We start from the raw sequence: 22,528 nt of genomic DNA on the forward strand, positions 1-22,528 counted from the left end.
GTTTTTCGATCATTCCCACCAGTTTTTTTCTCCATGCATACCAAAGTTCAAATTAACATATCTATCTCGATTCGGATGTTTTGCAAACAGCTACTGAAACGATGGAATTCAAACAGTCATTAGAAATAGTTCCTCCTTTTGAAAGTAATCATACTGTATAATAAATTAGACACCATCCACGTAATACTGTGACTGTCCTACCACAAAACATATTACTGTATACCTTTATTGATTCATATACATTTAGGCACATACTGTATGCACACTACTTCGGTGTGTGTGCACAGAAGGCAGTTTAATATTTATATATTTCAAGAAACGGAAAGACATCTTTACAAAGTGGGTTTTCCAAGTGCCGTCCGCCTGCACTCTTTTTGTGGCATAAACTGCAAAGTTGACTGTGCTGTTCAGGTCGTCTGAAGGACATCGAACAATGATTTATTTACTTGGTGCCCTCTCTTCCTGTGAGGCGTTGGCCTTCCACATTGCTGGAACATGGGGTACACAATACATACAGTACAAGTGCAATTGCATTTTCTTGATCTCAGAGTTCACTTTGCTTTACCATACATTCAGTTTTCAGCAAAGAATAAAAAAAAAAAAGCAAAAGCAAGTGTTAAACGTGATTTTGGTAGCTTTGTACTTTTTAGGTGGAGGGTGTGGGGCGGGGGGGGGGGGGGGGGGATGTCTGAAAATAAGATCCTCAACACTAGATGGCGAAAGTAAACCGTGATTGAAAATTGGAATGTGCTTCGATGTAATTTTACAATGTGCAGAAAGTCAACCGATTTGTCAATATCAACCATTTTACAATTATATAAATAAATAGAAATCGAAGAAAAAATAAATACAATGGCGAACAAATATAATAAATAGCAATAATATAATAAGTATGACGTGAATCACGGATAGAATTTAAAATCAAGCAAACCATACAAAATAATTAAGTGCAAGAGAAGGTTTTTTTTTTTTTCAAAATCTCACCGGGAAATAAACATATCAAGAGAGGGGGACGCAACAAACAGCGAAAGCATTAGGAATCTGGCTGGTCCTTTTTTTCTCAGTGCAGTGTACTTATCCTGTGGAAACGCTGAACATTTCCAAAAAAATATAAAAAGCCTTGTGGTATAGATGGAGCCCAGCCAGGCCGCGCTGTTCAGTGAAATGGAGGGCCATTATTCCAAGTCAAAGGAGCCTCTTGGAAACCCCACAGCTCAGACGTGAATGCCCTTAATAGCCTGTTTAATGTTATCCAAGAGCACCTTGCACTCCGGGGAGTACTCATGTTCCGAGTTGTTGTACATGTCAGTTAGTGTGTTCACATAGGCTTCGAAATTATGCTCGCTGATGGGGCCCTGCGACAAAAACAACAACAACAGATAAATGAGTACAAAACATTGACAAGTGATGGTGAAAAGGTTTAATTTTTGGGGGGTTTTGGGGTGTCGTGCGGGCGGCGCCGTACCATTTGGGGCAGTTGGATGTCGGTGAGGCTGTTGATTAGCGTCTGGCTGAGACGTGCTAGCTCCTTCAGCAGGCTGTCGTTGTGCTGCTCGATCATCTTGTTCTCCTCCTCGATGGTCTTCAGGTTGCACTCCATCGACGAGATCTGCTTTCGGAGGGGAAGTAACGTGGCTCGTCAAATTGGGGAAGCTGATGAAGCGATTGGTTCTGTGTGTTTCTCTCTACAATCGAAGGAATTAGAAACATGCTATGGAAAAATACTGTTGACTACGATGTATTGAAAAATGTATCTCAACAACTGTCTGTCTTTTACTGACGCATGATTGGTCGAGTGGACCAGCCACAAGCTTTACAGCTGAGCCTATAAGCTCATAAATATATCGTAACCAAGGTGAGGTTTGGGTGAAGCTTTCAGTGCAGGCTTGCTGTAGCGGTTCAAGAATAAAATCCAATTGTGTCTCAAGGCCTAGTGCCACGGAGTAAATAGTTACCTGGGTTTGGAGCTGCATCATGTCCTCCTCTATCTTCAGATTGGATTCATTCAGCTCTTTAATTTCATGATCCAAATGTTGTACATCCTCCCGGTTCTCAACACCTGAGTGAAAACACACATCCCAGTTCTAATTATGTGCAAACTGGTAATTACTATGTGTTCAGAGAGTGAATGTGAGATGATTCAATAAACATTTCAGTTAAGCGAAAAGGCTTTCGGTTTCCTGTGTATACATATCTATAAACATATATTTACGTGTATTTTTTATAAATGATGTTTCATAAAAACTGCTTACCGCTACTGGCTTTTAGTTTGATAGTCATCATCTCCTCTCCAGACTGCTTCTTCTTGATACTCTGTGCGTTCAACGGGCAGCCAGACAAGCTAACACACACAAAAACACAACACAGCAGAGATCAGACCCAGGGAAACACGCCAAGCAGACAAACGTACACGTCTAAATGAAACAGTTGAACGTGAAGTGAAATGTCTCTATTGTTTGGAATGCAAAAAAAAACGTCAACTGTCAGTATTTGTTTGTGGAGACAGGACAAAGGGGACCTCACCTTCTGTGAGTGACAAAAACATTATTGGCATGTCCGAGGCCATTGCAGCCGGGCAAGGGACAATGGGGCAGTTCTTGCTTATTTGCCTTCCACGGAAAGGGTAGTCCGTTCATAGAGGACTCCTTCTGCCTCTTGGCAGCGAGGGGGCAACTGCCTGCACTTCGGTGTGAGGTGTATTTCCCTGATATATGGCCCTGTCCGTCACAGCCAATTACGGGGCACCTATCAGATAGATAAAGAGGTCAGAGTGGGGCTCATGTCGCTCGTTACGCTTGCACACAGAAACAGAGCGTCAGGCGCCGCTTTTCAAACGTACCGCATGTCGAGCTATTTGTCATCAGATACCTTAGCTTTCATATTAGCATATCCTGCAGCATGTTTTAGCACTGGATATATAATTCTATACAAACACTGAATATGGGTTCCACATGCCGACAGGGTAAAGCACATACATTTCATCACATCAGTCATAATCCCAGAATTTAAAACAATATTTAAAAAAACGGGTATATATTCGAATGCAATTATTGTCATCGTTTATTAAAGAAATTAATAAAAAACAAGCTCACTATATAACTAGACAAGAAGATTTGTTTGACCATTATGTTGATTAATCCAACCAAATGCTGATTAAAAAGCAAGTCCCCCTAAACTAGAAATTTACTCCATTAATCATGTAAGCTTTAAGTTACGGCTGATCCACTAAAACTTCAGAACAGGCAAATGCTCAGTTAAGTGCATGAAATGTTATTAATGTGTGTGAGTTCCACTGCATGTGCGTGCGCGTGTGCGTGCGTGCGAGCACGTTTCAATGCATTAAAAATTGCATTACTGTTTGTGGCGCAAACGCGTGAGTGCGTGTTCTTAACAGAATATCATTCAGAGGGCTCACGCCACAGCCCTGGTCTGTGTGTGTGGTTTGCCGCAGGTCAGTAATGGACATGAATTACACATAATTGACATGTAATCCCAGCGTGTGAAAGAATGTGATGGCTTTTCTTTTTTTTTTTACCGTTCCCGGCCCCATTCCCTCTTATTGATAAAGGTGAAGGTTCACCTGAGATGCTACACACTACAAACACACTCACACTCACACACACACACACACATGCACAATTGCACACGCACACACAAGCTCACACAGACACACACACGCACACACACACGCACGCACGCACAAACACACACACACACACGCACACACACGCACACACACAGACACACACACACACACACACACACACACACCCACCCCCCACACACACACACACACACACACACACACACACACCCTCTGCACAGAGTGCAGTGGCGGCAGCGAAAAAGCCTGTTTCAGCCGATTTTTTGTGTTGTTTTGTTTTAGTTACTCAACAAAGCCAACGCACTTAGAGGAGCGAACAACACGGCCGCCATTACTGCCACGCAGCGCGGCTAGGTCACCTGGTGGAAGGCACTAGAACAATACCAGAGTATGATCCATATATGGAGCTGCCATGTACAGCAATCTGCCCCCCTTCCCCTCTGGGGTCTGTGAAACACACTGCATCTATTCTTGTCTAATTCCTAAGCTCACCCCCGCCATTGCATTAGTAATTACAAAGGAAAAAAAACGATAATAAATAAATAATATAATGCCCAGATGTATACTGTTCATAAACAACAGCTTATAGGTTGGACTGGATTTAGGCAAAAACATCAATTCTATTATTTATATATTTATATATATCTATGTGCGGGTTTGTTTGTCGCCGAAACAACTGTGCACTGAGAACAGTTAAGCTTTGACTACAGTGAGCGGAGTGGAGCAGTTCCACGCTTTCTTAATATAATTACCAAGAAAGCCCTCATCACAGAGTGCCAGATATCCCTATCTGGCAGTCGGCGCAGCACACAAACCTGAAAAATCCCCCTCTAAACATGTGGCTAATCCTTGTAAAATAATTCACTAATGTTACAACAACAGAAATATCATTCCCTTTGTTCAACTTAAAAGCTCATTGATATAATGCCCTTTTGCGCGCAACAGTGACAGTTTGTTGTGTGTGTTATTTTTTTCTTCGATTGTTTGACATTCAATCGTTTAAAAGCCGAAATACAGGATTCCCTGAAGGCCAATGTGTGGGACATCTTACTTCATCTCCTGCTCCTCCTTCTCCTCCTTGTTTGGCGTGAGCTTCAGACCTCCTTTCCTGGCCCGCGGACATCCTGACAAACTAGGAGAGAAAACAAAAGCAAAGAGCAAAAACACAAACACGTTTACAACCACTCTTACTAAGACTACTGAATAATGTCATTAAGAGGAAAAACAAGAACGAAAAGCAAAACTCACACATTTACAACCACTCTTACTGGGACTACTGAATAATGTCATGAAGAGAAAAAACAAGAACAAAAAGCAAAACTCAAACACATTTACCCCCACTCTTACTAGGACTACTGAATAATGGTATTAAGTAACCTTTCTCCTCTATAATCCGAATCAATCCGAATCCGAATAAACAATTGCTTTTATTCCATCTTATTCTACAAGCACACAAGAGTACAATTCTTAGGCTTGGTTCCTCAACAGCCATATACACCTCTGTGTGTATATACACCTCTATAGATGCTGATCTGAATGCTACCTAAACATGTCTTGGTTATTATTAATGCCGTTCTAATCGTGTGTTTGTTAACTCTATAGCAGATCGTGTTACACTGATGAACGCTATGAATGAAACCCAGCTATGTAAATAAATGATGCAACACACTGTATGTACTCTTGAACAGATCACAATGTATGCTCAGCAGTGGCGATCTTCCCTCTCTCTCTTTCTCTCGCCCTCTCTATTGTGATTGGAAAGGCTTTACCTTCTGTGGGAGGCGTAGTTCCCAGTCACATGACCCGATCCGTCGCAGCCAGGTGTTGGGCACCTGCAGGGAGAGAGACATAGGTGTCAGGTCACTCTCTCTCTCTCTCTCTCTCTCTCCCTTCTCTCTCTCTCTCTCTCTCTCTCTCTCTCTCTCTCTCTCTCTCTCTCTCTCTCTCTCTATTATTGTGAGGCTCTCTCTCTCTTTATTATCGTCAGGATTGGGAGCATCTGATTGAAGAGAACATCAATAACCAAGATGTCCTCAATGTTACCATTGAGCAAATGGCCGGTCACAATGATGATGAATACACATGGGGACACACAATCCATACACAGTATACACAACACACAACGCAACACAACAGGGACACCTACTCACGACCCAAAGTGGAAACAAAAAACGAGGACCACAACACAAAACACAAAGGGAGCCGGGGTTTGGAAGCGAGAGCCGATCTTTGTGTGGACGATGTGCGTTCAGCCCCGGAATACATACTTTAATTCCTGAGAGTTGGCTGCCATCAGTGACTTGAGCGTCTTGTCAGCCAGGGGACAACCAGACACGCTGACGGGGGATAAAGAGCTCAGTCATCTCAGTGCACTCTTTGATCAGAGCACAATGCAAACGCACACTCGGGCTATTCCCATACAATACACACCGCCTTGCCTGTTTTTCCTGCTTGTTTATTCAACCGATTTAGCACCACAACCCCCCCAACCCCCCCCCCCCCCCCACCCTACATCACCCCCTTACTCTTCATACAGTAGCGCTCTGAGTCACCAATAATACCATGATGATGCCGTAAGGGGATATCATCGTTATTTATTATTTCAAAGCACTATTAATCTCACGCTGACAAAGTCAAACGTGTAGCTCTGCTCTCGTGCTTGGTGTGTGTTAACGAACGAGGCCGATTGGTTAATAGTGCGGGTGATGCGTACCTTCGGTGGGAGGCGTAGTTCCCTGTGACGTGGCCGCTGCCGTCGCAGCCCGGGGTGGGGCAGCTGAGGAGAACACACAGGGCTTCAGTGGGGGGGTCGCGCTGCACATGGAGCAGAGACGCTGGGTGTATGGGTGGGGTCGGTATTGTCGACCAGAGACCGTCTCGTGGACGCGGAGGTTAGAGTTAGTACGGCCAGAAACTTAGTAGAAAGTGATGGGACTGATCGACGTTCAGGCTAGTACAGTTAGTCTACGAGTTATAGGAATCGGTCTGATGATCGACAAACCACTCTGTGGCGTCTTACGCCCTTGCACTTAATGTACGCACTTATTGTGTGTTGTACGTCCTGGGACTTAATGTACGCACTTATGGTATGTTGTACGTCCTGGCACTTAAAAGTAGTACTTAGCATTGTGTAGCATCTTATCCTAGCTAGCTTTGCTATACAGGTAATGGGTTAACCTAACCATTGAAAGTGCTTGGCACTCGGTTCTATGAACATCCTCAATGTACCGACAGCGATATATTGTTTCTCTTTCTTCTGACAAATGTGCTTATAGTGAGTCGCTTTGGATAAAAGCGTCTGGTAAATGCCCTGAATGTTAATGTAACTTTACCTTGTGAAAACTACAGAATCCAACTTCTTTTGGGATTATCTAAAATATACGAGATAGATCTAGATCTATTCAAACCGTGTTTATTAAGTAAATGCCAATGCAACAGCTTTTTTCTACACCTACGTTGAAATATGTATGAAAGAAGTGAATCTGGGACGGACACTACAAAACGCTCTGCCCTTTCATATTGAACTCGGTTCAGTGAGAGAGAAAAACCCCATTTCAATAGATGTGTTTGCGTTGCGGTTGCAGTTTCCTAGGGAGATCATGCAGTCTAGTGACTAGAAGGCTGAAGAGTTTATAAGCTTGTACCGGACATACAGGCAAAAACTCACTTTCACAAAGATACAAATCTTCTCCACATGAACCTGCAGACATACCGTATCACAGTGATATATAAATAGATATATATATCACAGAGAGAAACGCTAGCTAATAACAGAGTGTGCGTGGTGGGCCAGTAGGTTTCATCTGCATCGTACAGTTCATTGGTATTAGACCTTTTTATCCAATAGGAGGGCTGATCTGGAATTACACTTTTGTTATTAATACCGCTCACCATCTGTCCAATGACCTTTTTTCTTTAAAGGGGAAAACTTTGCGTTAGGCACACATGACTGCTTCAAGATGCCCTCAAGACGGGCCCACCTCCCCTTTAAATAAACCAAACCAGCCCCCGCCCCCCCCCCCTCCCCCCCCGAGCTGCCCCTGGCCCCCCCGCGGTGATCCTGACAGCACAATGTACCTCATTAGCTCCTTCTTAGCGTCCCGTAATAGCAGCTTGTTTTTGGGGCTGTTCAACCCGCCGTCGCCGTGGTGATAGTGTTGCTCCTCCAGGGTCATGTCGTCAAAGTTATCCGGCTGGTGATCAAAACAAACGCACACCCTCATGTGTGAATACATGTCCATGTATCAATACGTATTCACGGGTCAATAATACATGTCCCCTTCAGAACTTTCACATAAAATTGTGTAAAAAAAAAAAAAAAGGAAAAGTGGAGATTTCACAATGATCTGCTTTGACCTGAGGGTTAGTAACCAATGGAAAGCACTTAATGCTCTTTAAAGACAACCCACCCCCCTCCCCCAACACAGACACGCACACACACAGCCCCCCACACACACACACACACACACACCTCCCCCCCGAGGATATGGAGCAGAGACTGAGAGTGATAATACTTAAAGATCCTGATAGTGTGGGCCAGACTACCCATCGTTTATACTCATACCTAATCTGAGCCCTCGCTGTGTGTGTGTGTGTGTGTGCCATGTATAGTCACGCCGTTCACATTGACTTTTGTCAGAGACGGTGTGCTCTGTGTCGGGGTGCCAGATGTTGGGAGGCTGGGAAAGAGGTCACATGTGTTGTTTGGCCTGTTTCGATGTCATAAAGACAAAAGGAGGCGGGACACTTGTGGGAAAAAAAGCAGCAGTGCAATGAAATGCAATCTAATATATAAAAAAAACCTACAACTGAAGGCTATAGAAATAATCTTCTGAAAACATAAACCAGATTAGTGTTGTCTCGGACCCTCCGGGCAAGACATTGTAAAGAGAGCAGATTAGCCTTGTTCTGATGCAAGTGTGTCGTATGTTTGATGAGAGATGAACAACTCTTAATAGAGACTCCAGTGTTCTCTCTGTCTGTGATGCTTTTCCTCCCAGAATTCTTAGACATATTAATAGATTTATTTATTTGCGTCATAAATGCTCTCTAGGAATACCGGTTTAGATGTCTTTTGAGTTCAAAGACGCAACTTATCACACCCCTCAATGGAGAAAGTTGTTAAAGTCATGGAAAAAACGTATCTGGTGTCTCATGACTCAAATATTTTAGCAGCGTGCTCTGAAACAGCGTCATTAAGGTCACAAAACAACAACCTCTTCCTTTCTGCATTTCTACAGATTTCCAGTTTCTCGGAAGTCCATCACTATGACAAAAATGAACGAACGATTTTCTGTTACTATTTAACGCAGAGGTCTTCAACAGGGGGTCCGCGACCCCTAGGGGGTCCGCAGAAGTACTTCAGGGGGGGTCGCGAAAGTTTTGGTTGATTAGACTTTGTTTTTATATTCCCCCCGCAATTTTTTTCCACAAATTGAAATTTTTGAAATGCACATTAACATGAATCCAATACACTAGCCACGATTACATGGACACTTTTGATTCGATTTCTAATCAGAATAGCTCTATTCCTATCATGCGATCCGAATGTACTATATATATGTCATTTACAAAAGTGGTAAGCATACGTTCGTACGTACGTACGGTCTCTCGCGGTCTTTCTAATGAAAGCCCAGCAGGAGAGAGCTTTTCTCTGCCTGCTCCTTCAATTACGAAGAAGGACAGCACAGCGACGTAAGTTTCTCGTCCGGTCTTTAAATCTACCCCCCCCCTCCGCCACAAACAATACGTATTTGGATGAGAGTGCGCAGCCAAGACTGTTGGGAGAGAGAGAGTGCTGTTATGTAAGGGATAATGAACAGAACGCCGGTCAGAATTGCATTTATGCATGATTACATGCAACTGACAGACATTGTCAGTTGCATGTATCAGGTATCAGTTTATTACGTTATGCTATGTTTATGAATGGCAGTGGCATGGTCACCCTACTCACTGTACGTTGCACATGTTTAAAATGAAAACATGAATATATGAACCTGTGTATTATTTGAATATCTTAGTATTGAATGCAAAATAACAAGGTACATTTATACATGACACTATAGGACCAGTTTAATATAAAACACAATTTTACACAATATATAAGTAGGGGGTCCCCGCTCCATCTCTCCATCAGTTTGGGGGTCCTTGGCCTGGTAAACGTTGAAGACCCCTTGACGGTTTACTTTGGGTCTCAAACTTTCTAAAACCCAACGTTTAAACGACTGCGTCGCCGCGCCGTCGTTGCTCCCCTGCTGCCCTGTGACCGGTCAGTGTTTTTTCGAGGCGTATTGGCCGTGTCTCCACCCTCACCTCCTTGTCGTGCATGAGCGTGACTTTGCTGAAGTTCATGGGGATGCGGCTCTCCCAGCCGTCGCGCTCGCACAGGGAGCGGTAGAAGGCCGGGTTGATCAGCAGGCTGCCGCCCTTGGCCATCGACGACTCGATGGGGTGGAGGTGAGGGGGATGGGCGAGAGGAAGAGAGGGAGGAGGGGGAGGAGGAGGAGGAGGAGGGGGAGGAGGGGGAGGGTGAGGAGGGGGATGAGGATGAGCCAGAGGATCCTCGCCAGGCACCTTGGTCCGGGCCGGCCCGACGAGCTCCTTGCCTCGCTTCATGCTCAGGTCCAGGGTGCCGTTCTCGTCCACCTCGATGAGCAGGTCCTGTACGTGAGGAGAGCGAGGGGGGAGGGGTCGGTCAGGATGGAAGACCTACTCCATCACGGGTGGCATAGCCAGTGTGTGACTCTCCACCAAAACAAGCGGATTAGAAGAAATGTGTTTTTAATGCCTTTAATTAATACGGCAATGACGGCATGATAATTGCACACAAAGCACACAACTTTTGGTCTATAAACGTGAGTCATGAGTTTAATAATAAAACAACCCCCCCAACCCCCCTTGTTTTCTTTTGAATAAGAAATGCCGTGATTAACACACGCCGCGGCATAACACTAAGCCAGCGATAATTCGGTTGGAATAAAAAATGGCTGGTGTATAGTTTTTTTTGGCCACTGACAGCTGTGTTGTGTGTTTTCTAGGACACACAACCAAGATGGCAGCTGTGGGGAGGGGAGCCGGGGGGAGGGGTTGGCTGGTTTTAGGTCATCGTTATTACAACAAAAATTTAAAAAGCTTAACGTAGCATAAGTTTGCTTGTTGACAGCTGCGGCATGTGTGCTCCGAGTAACGCACTGACGGACCAGAGGATGGCGAACACCGAGGGGTTTTATAGTATTAACGGGGAAAAGTTTTACCTTATTAAAAAAAAAAATCCCTTTCTATGAGACCAATTACTCAACACATTCGTATAATTAAAGCCTATACATATTTTTCGCAACAAAAGGGGACCTTTCAAATTAATTAAAGGGGATAATTTCCACGGGCATCACATGCTGCTGTCCACTGTAATTATCCGGCTGTTTGATGATGTGTGTACCTAATCAAAATAACATCAGTGTGGAAAACTACAGGGCCGTGAAACAGCAGTTGTCTTCTCTCTGTATTATCTGTTAATAATCACTCACTCAATGTGTTTCGGCTGAAAAGAACACCAACGAAAACACGTATTACAGGTCCCCACAGAGGACTAAGTGCACCTGCCGTCCGACGTTGTATGTCTGATCGAAGACGACACCTTATAAACGCAAGAGCGAGGAGGTGATAATGCACTCAAAGAAGTATGGGCACAACCCTAATAAAGAAAGCCTCTTCCCTCAAGTACTACAGTATGCGCATCCCTCCTGGGAAAACTAAGCTGCACTTAAAGAAGTACAAGTTCAACCCTAAAAAAGGAAGCCTCTTCCCTACAGTACGAGCGTCTATTCAAGAAAAGTAGGCTGCAATAGAAGAAGTACAGGTTCAACCCTAAAAAAGAAAGGCTCTTCCCTACTGTACGAGCGTATCTCCAAGAAAATTAGGCTGCACTCAAAGAATTAGGGGTTCAACCCTAAAAAATAAAGACTCTTCCCTACAGTGCATGCATCTCTCCAGGAAAACTAAGCTGTCCACAGAGAGCAGATGATGATGAAGTTGCTCACACTGTTTAATTCATACAGTGGGCTGGTACCTGGTACCGGGCCACATTCTCAGCTCACCAAGCTGCTGAAAGGGAGACATTTCTGTGTTGTTGTGTAGGTGTGGACCCTTGAATCATCCGCGAGACTGGGTGTATATATATCCCAGGGATTGACATTTGAATTGAAGCACGGAGAGAGAAAAAAATAACAAAGTTTAAAGACAATAGCATGTCGAGATAATGCGATGAGATATCCCGATGAGCGGGGGTTTTAGAGTTGTAATCCAAAGCACACATTTTTTGAAAACGCAGAGAGAAAAAAGATTTGTAGGGTTTGTGGTTTTGGGTTGTTTTTGTGTGTTGTGTGCGTGTTTGAATTGAAGAGCAGAGTTGAATTCACATTAATTTATCTGATTAGTTTAATCCATTGAAAAGCCTTTGCAGACTCTGCCCGACTAGGCACACACAACCCGTGTTGGATCATTTAACTTAGCGAGATATCCCCTGCCATCTGTAAAACACAAGAGGCCCTGGGAGGAGACGACTCGTGGCCGTGCCAGAACGCGCTGAAACAAAATACAACATTTCTTGGAAAAAACTTAAAAAAAATCGGAATGAAAAAAAGATAGCTAATTGTAGTTTGGAAGCAAGGCTTCTGGTTTTTGCAAGCTTTTGATGTGATTACATGACATTCTCCCTTTGTGTACATTAAAGCCTCGCGGAGGAAGCCACCTTGCTTCTCTGCTGCCAGAGAAACTGGAAAAAAATCCCTGCCATATTCTGGTCGTTTGATGTTCTCTCTCCCCCTTTCCTCCACCAATTCTTCTACTCATCTCCTCCTGTTTAATACACAAATGCCCCAATGCTTCTCCCTTCCAGCTGACCACGCTGAAAACCTTTCCAAGCGCTCTATTTCAAAATAACAAAAATATAAATAAATATAAATGTACACCATTTTGTTGTTTGCATTCTTAGCACAGGGTCGGTCACAGTGTAGAGGATTGAACCCCTGACCCCTGCGGCGATACTGCCAACCGCCACGCTATGCTCCACCACAAGACCAGCGACCGGACACACGGCGACGGAACCTCACCTTGGCAGGGGGGCCCCGGGGCTGACCGGGCCCCACGGCGGCGGCGGCGGCGGCGGCGGCGGCGGCGGCGTCCATGTTGTTGCGGTAGCGGGTTGAGAGGTTGAGGATGGCGGCGGTGGCGGCGGCGGCCTGCAGGCTGTCTCCGTTGGCGAAGTGGTGGGGGGGCGGGCTGTGGGGGCCCGAGGCGGGCAGCCGGGCCCCCGGGGAGCCCAGGAAGCCGGAGAAGTGGCGCGGCGCTGGAGGTGGGGAACGATCACTTTAGCGTCAACGTTATAAAATGAAAACGTCAATAAAAACAGAACGTATAAAATGAACTGGTGGATGAAACGGCGAGGGGAACACGATTACAGAATGTATTGGGAAATGTTTGCAAAAAATTAAGAAACTAAAATAAAAAGAATATAAAATATCCTAAAATAACTTATTATCTCTATGGCTCATAGTGTTTTTTAACTCTGGCATCATCGATGATGCAATCACTGGTGTGAACCTTTCTTCTGACAAATGTACTTATCGTCAGTTGTTTTGGACAGAAGCGTCTGCCGAACGCCCTAAACTGTAACGTAAATGAAACCGAGTGCAGTCCTGTCCTGTTAATTGTAAAGCCCAAGGACTCATATTCCCCCCTACAGTCACCATCCCACCATGAGAGGATCCGACATCATTCAACCCGGCTCTCAGTATCTGATACGATACCCGCCCCGTTCCCTCTCTCTCCTTGTGACGCCCTGGGACTCACAATCGGGGTGGCGCGAGGGGGCCTCCTGCTCCGTCGGACCCCCGCCGCCGCCGCCGCCCCCCATCAGGGCGGGCTTCCCGAAGACCTGTGCGTCGAAGCTGGCGTGGTCGAAGCGGAGGCGGCTGTACTTGTCCCCCTCGTGGCCCAGCGTGCCCTGCAGGGCGGCCAACGCCCCTGCCGCCGCCGCCGCCGCCGCCGCCGGGTGGGACAGCCGGTAATGCAGCTGGTTCATGTCGAACCTCTTCATTACGTTCATCGACCTGGGAGGGGACATGGCACGCAGACACGGCAGACAGAGGAGCGAGGGATTAATCACAGCGAGGGGGGGGGGGGGGGGGGGGGGGGGGGGGGGGGAAGGAAAAAAAAAAAGGGAGAAAAATAAACAGGGTCTGGTCTTCCAAGTACTAAATGATGTCAAATGAGGTGCACTCGTGCAGCGGGTTCCAGTGAGTTATTATGGGATGGCGGGGAAAGTAATAAAAAAATAAAATCAAAGGGGGATCTTTTTTAATTATCCACAGATGCCACTGTCTTTATCCTCTTAGGTCTGCGACGGATGGACGTGTGTTGGTGTCCTCAGAGCGGCCATGTTGCCAGACTAATTAATATAGTCGGGAGTGGGCATGCTGCCTGTGGTGTATCCGCGGGGAACAAAGAGTTCTCTTCTTTTATCATCTCTAATGGAAAGGAGGCGCGCAGGAGCCACAAAGAGCTGCCTCTCTAAAAACACACACACACGCACACACACACACACACACGCACACGCGCGCACGCACGCACCGAAATCCTACTTGGAAAGCTTGAAATAGATCGTCATCTGTGGGGATCAGTTATTGAAAATAGCTCCGAGCCTCGTTCAGAATAATAGCGTTTTATCGTCGTGTTGTCCCGGCGTTTACCACAACTTAGAGGCCGACCCATGGCCGACCCGCTGCTCCTCGGGGCGCGCTGAGGCGCTGCTCGGTGTAAACATGTGGCCCGGGTGTGATAGTGAGATGATGCATTGGTAGCGGCGAGCGGGGGGGGCTGGTGTCGGTACCTGGGCGAGCGGTCGGCCGAGGGTCGGGCTTTGGGGCTCTCCTCCGGGGGCTTGGGGACTTTTACTGCAGCGGCGATGGGGCAGCCCGAGAGACTGGGGAGGGAAGAGGGGGCAGGTCACGCCGTTTGGCCACCACTTACAGTATACTTTCAATATATAGGCACTCGCTGCGTGTGTGTGTGTGTGTGTGTGTGTGTGTGTGTGTGTGTGTGTGTGTGTGTGTGTGTGTGTGTGTGTGTGTGTGTGTGCGTGTGCGTGCGAGTGTGTGCGTGGGTGCTTGTGTGTGTGCGTGTGCGCATGTGCGTGCGTGTGTGGTAATCTCCGGTCTACCCATGGCCTGTGCATGTGCACGTTCCTCTGGTGGGTGGGTGTGTGTGTGTGTGTGTGTGTTTGTGTGCGTGTGCACGTACCTCCGGTGGGTGTGGGTGTGTGTGAGTGTGTGTGTATGCACGTACCTGCGGTGGGTGCTACGGTTACTGTTGACGTGACCCCTCCCCGTGCAGCCAGGCGTGGGGCACTTGAGGACGTTCTCGTGCATGGCCAGGACTACCACGAAAGAAGAAAAGAGAGTCAACACACAATTCATAATAAAAACGTTTAACAATATTTATATAATTGATGGTATGCTGGTGAACACTTGCACAGTGGCTGATAATAACCTAATAAACAAACACAAAAAAAAGAAAACACAAAACTACAAAACATAAATCCACATGTTCCTAACTGGTAAAGTTTAGTGGTGAAGAAACAAACAGATGGAGGATGAATTGAAGACAAAAGCTTAAAGGTTTTCTCATTGTGTTGGAAGTGCTGCCATGGTGGCCCGGGAATGTAAATAGCTTACAGCAAAGAGGAATATAGCAAGACATGATTATGTTCTTCAAAACATCCGTATTGTTAAAGGCTTCCCTGTGTATCCTTTAGAAACTTCCCTCTACTGTGCAGACGGTCCAATTAGTTCCACGGAGTTGTCTGTTTATTTCTCAATACTGCGTTCGCTGGCCCTTTGATTTGCAAATACTGCCTTCACTCTTAAGAGCACAAGCTTTTATTTTTCCTTTCCCTTTTTTTTATTGAAAAACTTAATTACTTTCTCCGCTCCTTTTGTAACATTACTGTTTAATGTCCAATGTTTGTTGGCGACACATAGAAACGACTTTACAATCGCCAATTTGTTGAAGAAGGGGGAAAAAAAACACATTTTCAATTTTCCCAGACAAATAAAAAGTCTATCGCTGAATTCAAGTTTGGGGGAAACTATGCAGAACCCCGTCCATAGAGAGACTCCTTCTGTCCAATGAGGGTTTGAATTCAAACATTCGATTCACAACCCACTCTCGTTTCGATTTTAATAATTCCACTTACATAATATATGCATATGAATAAATACTTATGACTCCATGATGAACCGTATGAGACGGTTCTCTCTGTCGGACTCACTCTCTGGGGGGACCCGGACTTTGTGGGGGCACCCCGACAGGCTCCGGTGATGGGGGTACAGGCCAGTCACGTGACCGGTGCCGTCGCACCCGGGTGTCGGGCACTTGATGTCCTTCTTGTCCGTCCGCGGGGAATCTACACCAACGACACAGAACACACACACTGTGTTAAAGTACGGTACACAGAACACACACTGTGTCTTAAAAGTACGGTATAAAAAACACACATTGTCTTGAAGTACAGTTCACAAAAAACATAGTGTCTTATGTTACAGTATAAAAAACACACAGTGTCTTAAAATACAGTGTAAAAAACACACACAGTGTGTTAAAGTACAGCATAAAAAACACACAGTCTCTTAAGATTTAAAGTACTATACAAAAAACACTAACAGTGTTGATCCTAAAGTACAGCATACAAAAAAACACACAGTGTCTTAAAGTACAGCATTAAACACACACAGTGCCACGTCTTAAAGTACAGCAATAGAAAAACGCTATCAGAGGAAAAACCAGACATCTGTCTGAGGAAGTCAGTGAACACAGTCGGAGCCATGCTGACGATATTGTCTTGTTGCGACAACGCCACATATTGGACCGTAAGTCCATACAGATTGCAATATCATGTAAAGCCAGACACTTTTTTCTATTAAGCTGTCATTTTAGTTAAGGCTGCAGTTCACCACAGAACATCCACTTCTTAATGCTCATCCATGGAAAGATTACATCTAGGATTACACATTTAGCTGCAGTTATTTGAAGAATCCAAGGCAAAAACATTAGTGGTACTTTAGGAGGATTTAAGACTTATGGTCATGGTTAAATATCCGCTTGATTCCTTCCACAATTAAATGTTCCGAGTTGTGGCAATTTCGACCAGGAAAATATGTTTATTTTTTATGATAGACCATTCATTATTTCTTCACAAATATTTGAACAAAAAATATTGTACCCCCCCCCCCCGCCTCAATAAAGTTATTATATTTTGGTTGAGTTCCACAAATCTTATACAACCAGATCTCTGAGATCTGTCGAATACAGTGGTTCTCAAAAAACACAGTAGCGTAGGCTTGCTGCCCTATTCAGCTACGCACAGTTCATGCAGAAGGCATAGTTATTCTTTATAACAACATTAGTTATTGTTATCTATTGTCAGCTGTACAAAGGGGTAGCACTAGAATTGGCACAAACTCCATCACACAACTCTCATAAAACGCAAGGGGCCACCCCTCACACACACACACACACACATACACATACACACACACATACACACAAACACACACACAAGCGCACGCGCAGGAACGTACACACAAAGACATACACACACACGCACACACATGCCCAAACACAGAGCAAGTGACAACATTAAGAATAAAAACTGTACTTCATGCAAACACACAAACACGCACTCACGCACACATGAAGTGACGATATTAAGGATAACAACTTTATTTCATTCAAAATCACAAACAAACACATGCACACACACACACACTCGCACACACACACACACACACACACACACACACGCACACACACACACACACACACGTACGCAAACACACACGTGAAAGTGAAAACTTTAAGAATAACAACTGAATTTCATTCAAACGCACACACACAGTGAGTGAAAAAGGAAGAATAACAACTGAAAACCAACAAAACCTGAAAAAAGTTAGGGTAAATACAAACAATATTAAAGTGGGCCAGCACGTTGACAACTGAACTTCCATGAACCTTATTTGAACACAGCCTCTCCTAACACAGTGCTGGGATGTCTGATCAATCGAGGTCAGATTCAGTCTAAGCACAAAGGGTCGGAGAAAGTGCACGGCCTTGTACGAAAGCACAGGGTATTCGCTGTGTTGTTGGATGCAAAAGTCCAGTAACTACTGCCGTCACAGTTCAGCTTATAATCGTGGCTGTTTGTACGTGCTATAACCTGACTACGACAGGCCGATATCGATGCAAAAATTTTACAGGAAAGGTTCAACTTATTTTGAACCCCATTTTAATGATCCGAAGACTGAGGTATTTTCATTCGTAGTAAAATATTGAAAGTATTGCATTTATTAATAAATTGTATTTAAAAGAAATTACAGAGATTCCTCTGTGTGCCACCAGTGGTACGCGTACCACCGTTTGAGAACCAATGGAAACACACTAATACACAACACAAGGCTTTTCAGAGAGCTTCAGACCTCCTTCAGACCTACGTACCACAACCTTACTAACCGAGTCGTCTGAACGCGCACTTACAAGACAAACAGCCGTACACACCTTTCCCCCCGTGGTAGTTGAGTCTGATGTCCATGTCGATCATCCGGTGGTGCCTCCTCTCATTGGTCATCTGCTCCAGCAGAAACCGGTCCATCTCCCTGTAGGCGTGGTGCAGGGCGTGCCTCTGCTCCGACTGCAGGGCCATGGCCTGCTCCAGCAGGCTGAGGTTCACCCTGCCCTGGCCCATCTCCATCGCCCTGTCCTGGAGCCCCAGCGCCCAGCCCCCCAGCCGGGGCGGTCTCTCCAGCTCCGGTGGCTCTCCGTCGCTCTCCTCCTCTTCCTCCTGCCGCTTGAACCCCAGCACCTCCTCTTCCTCCATCTCCTCTTCCTCCTCCACGGGGCGCTGCTTGAACCTCATCACCTCCTCCCCCTGCTCCTCGTCCTGCTCCAGCTGGAAGAAGCTGGCCCGGCCCATGGGAACACCCAGCTCCGGTCGGGGGCGGTCGGCGGCGTCGCGGAGCCCGTTCCTCTGGTCCTCCGGGCCTCTAGGGGGCGTGGTGAGGAGCCGGCTGCCGGACAGGGACAGGGGCCGCCACCTGGGCTCGGGGTCCAGCTCTCCGTACGGACTCCTCTGGGGCGACAGGGAGGTGCAGGTGAGGCTCCTCCTCCTGGGGTGAACGGGGTCCTCCTCTTCCTGCGCGAGTCCCGCCTCTTCCTCCTCCGCTTCCTGCTCGAACAGGGCTCCCGACAGCTCGTACCGGGGGGATAGATCCGGAGGGCTTCGGGTTGCCGGGGACCACCCACGGGGGTCCAGGAGTTTGACCGCCATGGCGTCGCCATGGTAACCGTTTCGGCACGCCACCTCGGCCATGATGTCTGCGTCTGAAAGGAGCGGATCGAACGTGGTTACGCGTTTACACCGGCCTTGTTTTTTAAAATCATCATTATTTAGTGTAAAATACATACAGTACATGCAGCAATATGATTGTATCCCATAATCTTCCTCAAATCCATTTAGGCGTTTTCAATTCGTGGCACTTTTTTTCGTAGATGATGTCTCGAGGAAAAACATGTTTTGTTTTTCTTGTACCACCAGCGAGAGGATTTGTGAGCACATTTTGATGTTGAGTACGTTTGGGGACACAATCGAAATGTACAGCCGTGAGGTCAACATCTGCGTTCAGTCCAAGGCAATTCTGCGCGCGATAACAGACATGGATATGAACATCACCGTTTGTGGAAGAGACAAAACAGGGGAGATGAAGAACACAATTGTTTTCTTCCTCTGGCGCGTCGAGGGAATAATATATTTATTTTTTGTAAACAGGATTATGGATGGATTTTCAAATGTGGGCGCCTGGGAACATCAGTTTTTAAGTACTTTTTAAGTGTAAGACAAGCAGTGACACACGGTCAATTGCAACACCCAGCACAGTTGACACAAGGCATGTGTGTTTCCAGGGATAAGAGTAAGAACAGTGGATGTGTTTTCTAAAAACACTTTCTGGAACAGACATTCTTTGACTCTAGCAAATGAAGGGAAAAACGCATTGGGAAGCAAGACTTCAAGTCTTTGGGCTTTAAAGTGAGTGAAAATGTAAAGATTCAGTGTTGGTTCATTCCATCAGATTTGAATATGGTGCATACTTTCTCACATAGAGATCAATGCTTTTCAGAATATCTTATATATAATCAGCTGGATAGAAAAAAGAGGGTTCTAAAAAATATTATTTGATGGTTGAAATTATCTAGATTTCCTCCTAAATGGTGGATCACATTGTTTGCGTTATTATGTTTTATCGTGTATTGGGCTAACTGGTGGGGTTTCTGTATATCATTCATGCGTTTGAAGTATAATGATTTAATTGAGGACATTTACTAAAATAGAGCCCATTGTACCCACGGTACAGGATGTGATGTTTCATGAGAGAATATATAGGTCTTTCATTTATAATCAACCTACCAGCAGTGGAACTAATGCTGGCCTATATGTGTTCTTTGCATAGTAAAACAATATACTTCATTATATAATAATAAAAAACTGTAATGCTAACGATATTTTTAATTAAGCTATTTCAATATATGTCTTTTTTCATTTATTTTTTTTAAACAAATTTGGCTATGTTCTGGATAATTGGATTTGCACCTAATTCAATGTGTTCCACGCTTTGCTGGGGATCTCACAATCTAATTCGATCCTGGAAAATCAGTTGAGCGTCACGTAAACAAAAGATCGTAGGCCACGGAATAAACGACAAAGACGTCACCCATAATCGTACACCCCCTCACCCTACACTCGCTCTCCCCCTCTCTCCCCCGCTCCCTCTCTCTCTCTCTCTCTCTCTCTCTCTCTCTCTCTCTTTCTCTCTCTGCCTCGCAAAGTTCCTTACTAAACGACGATGTTAAGTTGCGGCCTATGATCAACAATGCAAGGCTATCGTTGGGATTGATTTAACAAAATCTCCACTCATCCCACAGAATCATTCAAACTTATGCTAAGGCTAAAGCTCTTTGCACCCTAAGCATAAGTAGGCTATGTTGCGGGCCTATCCTCTTAAGTGGCCTGGCGCCACAAAAGCAAAAGTAAGGGCTGGACCACCAAAGGGATTCCAAGGGGTTGATGGGAGATTTCTGCGGAATCAGTTGACACACTGCTTATAGTGGTGATGATGCCGATAAAGACACATGCATTATCCAACCACAACTGGATGTTAAAGAGAGGGCACGGCAACACACAAACAACCTAATCCTTCAGCAAAAGAGCTTTACATTTTTAACACACATGTGTTGCCCAGATAAAACAAAATAAAATCCCGCAGAATTGTGCGTTTATATCCTAATCAGCGGAATACGCTTATTCCGAATTCCCTGCAAATCACAACGCAGTGTGTACCCACGCGCACGCACGCTCGCACGTGTTCGCTGTCTCTTTCAAACGAGCACAATCAGACAGCCTGTTTAAACACAAACACACACACACACACACACACACACACACACACACACACACACGCACGCGAACGCACGCACGCACACATGCACGTACGCACACACACGCACACACACACACACTCAGCAACGGCACATGGAAAGCACAAACACTGGGACGGTCCCTTATGGCGACTGTTGTGCTGGAACAGGTGAGCGCTTTGCTCTCCAGAACCACCATTAACCAGCACTCTGCAGTGGGGCTGGAGTTGGCCACGGTCGCACACAAGCGTGGCTCCACCGAGTGACAGGCTCCTTCCCTGCCTCCCTGCCTCCCTGCCTCCCTCCCTCCCTCCCTTCCTCCCTGGTTTTTCCACGGCTGGTCTAGATGCAGCTACCACCGGCGGACCACCTGCTTCACCATCCACTTCCCCGCGTGTGCGTGTGCGTGTGCGGCCATCTTTACCTCTGATGGTTATAAATACGATTGACTCTGCCCGCGTGTATTTTCGATCAAGCTGAATCTGTGTGGGTAACGGCTGATCGACGAAAGGGAGGGAGAGGGGAGGTGTGCTGGGGGGGGGGGGGGGGGGGGGGGGAAACGCTAAAGGCAGGACTGGCGGCGGGCTCTGTGGAATTGGAGGGATAATTGTAATGTAATATGAACTCTTGAAACAGATAAATTCCATTTCCAATGAATCCACACAATTCGGCGGGCTACTCTCGGGGTCCATTTAACTACACACATGTGTACTATAATGAGCAGTAGACATTATGCCTAATTATGTATTAGACTGTGTTAGAGGGCCGAACAAAAGCTTTTGAAAGGGACAATTACGTTTGTTGCTTAGTTACATCGTTAAAAATATACCAAATCAGTGCCGATTATAGTGGCTGAGAATGCACATGTAAACGGAAGAGGATTGTTGTCAAAATGCATTAAAATTCATTAGGGGGAAGACGAAACATGTTTTTCATTTTGTGGAAAAAGGGGGCATGTTTTAAAGTGAAAATAAACATGGTTAAAAGGGGTATTCATTGTGGAACGGTTGCTGATACAAATATCGAATGAGGAGAGCTTACTCTCAATCACGAGGGCAACCGTAAAAATAAATGCATAATTAATAATACTTTACGTCCAAAAACAAAATTTAAAAAAGTGAAGGCTTCATGAAACCACTTTTTAAATGAAACCAATAACCCTATCAGTTTTTGCTTTGAATTAGCTTTTTTGATGTAACATGGAATAAAATAAAACATCTATATTAATAATAATTAAAGTAAAGCAGAGGAGGGCTTTGAAATTCTGGCCGTGTTAAGAGAGAGGGCGGTAAAGCCGTGCCAGCAAAACACGTCCGATCCAACAGTCAAAAACTTAAATGCGAGGAAACAAGCACATAAAACTCTGGTCTAAACATGCCTCCCCCAAGCCAGGGCAGTCTTTCAGCT

At 45.5% G+C, this 22,528-nt stretch overlaps 1 protein-coding gene across 1 annotated transcript in view; it reads right to left on the reverse strand.

Moving 5' to 3' along the window:
* Positions 1–1,125: 1,125 nt before the first annotated feature.
* The window catches only part of st18 (ST18 C2H2C-type zinc finger transcription factor), a 23,669-nt gene continuing 2,266 nt past the window's right edge, over positions 1,126–22,528 (reverse strand). The window contains exons 3-20 of the mRNA XM_056596204.1: positions 18,212–19,033; positions 15,930–16,064; positions 14,945–15,035; positions 14,490–14,582; positions 13,451–13,710; positions 12,712–12,947; positions 10,149–10,264; positions 9,917–10,049; positions 7,682–7,797; positions 6,318–6,380; positions 5,872–5,940; positions 5,374–5,436; positions 4,656–4,736; positions 2,524–2,745; positions 2,253–2,341; positions 1,956–2,059; positions 1,466–1,612; positions 1,126–1,355 (exon numbers count right to left, since the gene is read on the reverse strand). Of these exons, the coding sequence (XP_056452179.1) occupies positions 1,215–1,355; positions 1,466–1,612; positions 1,956–2,059; positions 2,253–2,341; positions 2,524–2,745; positions 4,656–4,736; positions 5,374–5,436; positions 5,872–5,940; positions 6,318–6,380; positions 7,682–7,797; positions 9,917–10,049; positions 10,149–10,264; positions 12,712–12,947; positions 13,451–13,710; positions 14,490–14,582; positions 14,945–15,035; positions 15,930–16,064; positions 18,212–19,033 (2,981 nt within the window). The 3' untranslated portion in view covers positions 1,126–1,214. The remainder of the gene's footprint in view (positions 1,356–1,465; positions 1,613–1,955; positions 2,060–2,252; positions 2,342–2,523; positions 2,746–4,655; positions 4,737–5,373; positions 5,437–5,871; positions 5,941–6,317; positions 6,381–7,681; positions 7,798–9,916; positions 10,050–10,148; positions 10,265–12,711; positions 12,948–13,450; positions 13,711–14,489; positions 14,583–14,944; positions 15,036–15,929; positions 16,065–18,211; positions 19,034–22,528) is intronic.

Source organism: Gadus chalcogrammus, chromosome 8 (genome assembly GCF_026213295.1).
Source record: "Gadus chalcogrammus isolate NIFS_2021 chromosome 8, NIFS_Gcha_1.0, whole genome shotgun sequence".
Classification (NCBI taxonomy): Eukaryota; Metazoa; Chordata; class Actinopteri; order Gadiformes; family Gadidae; genus Gadus; species Gadus chalcogrammus.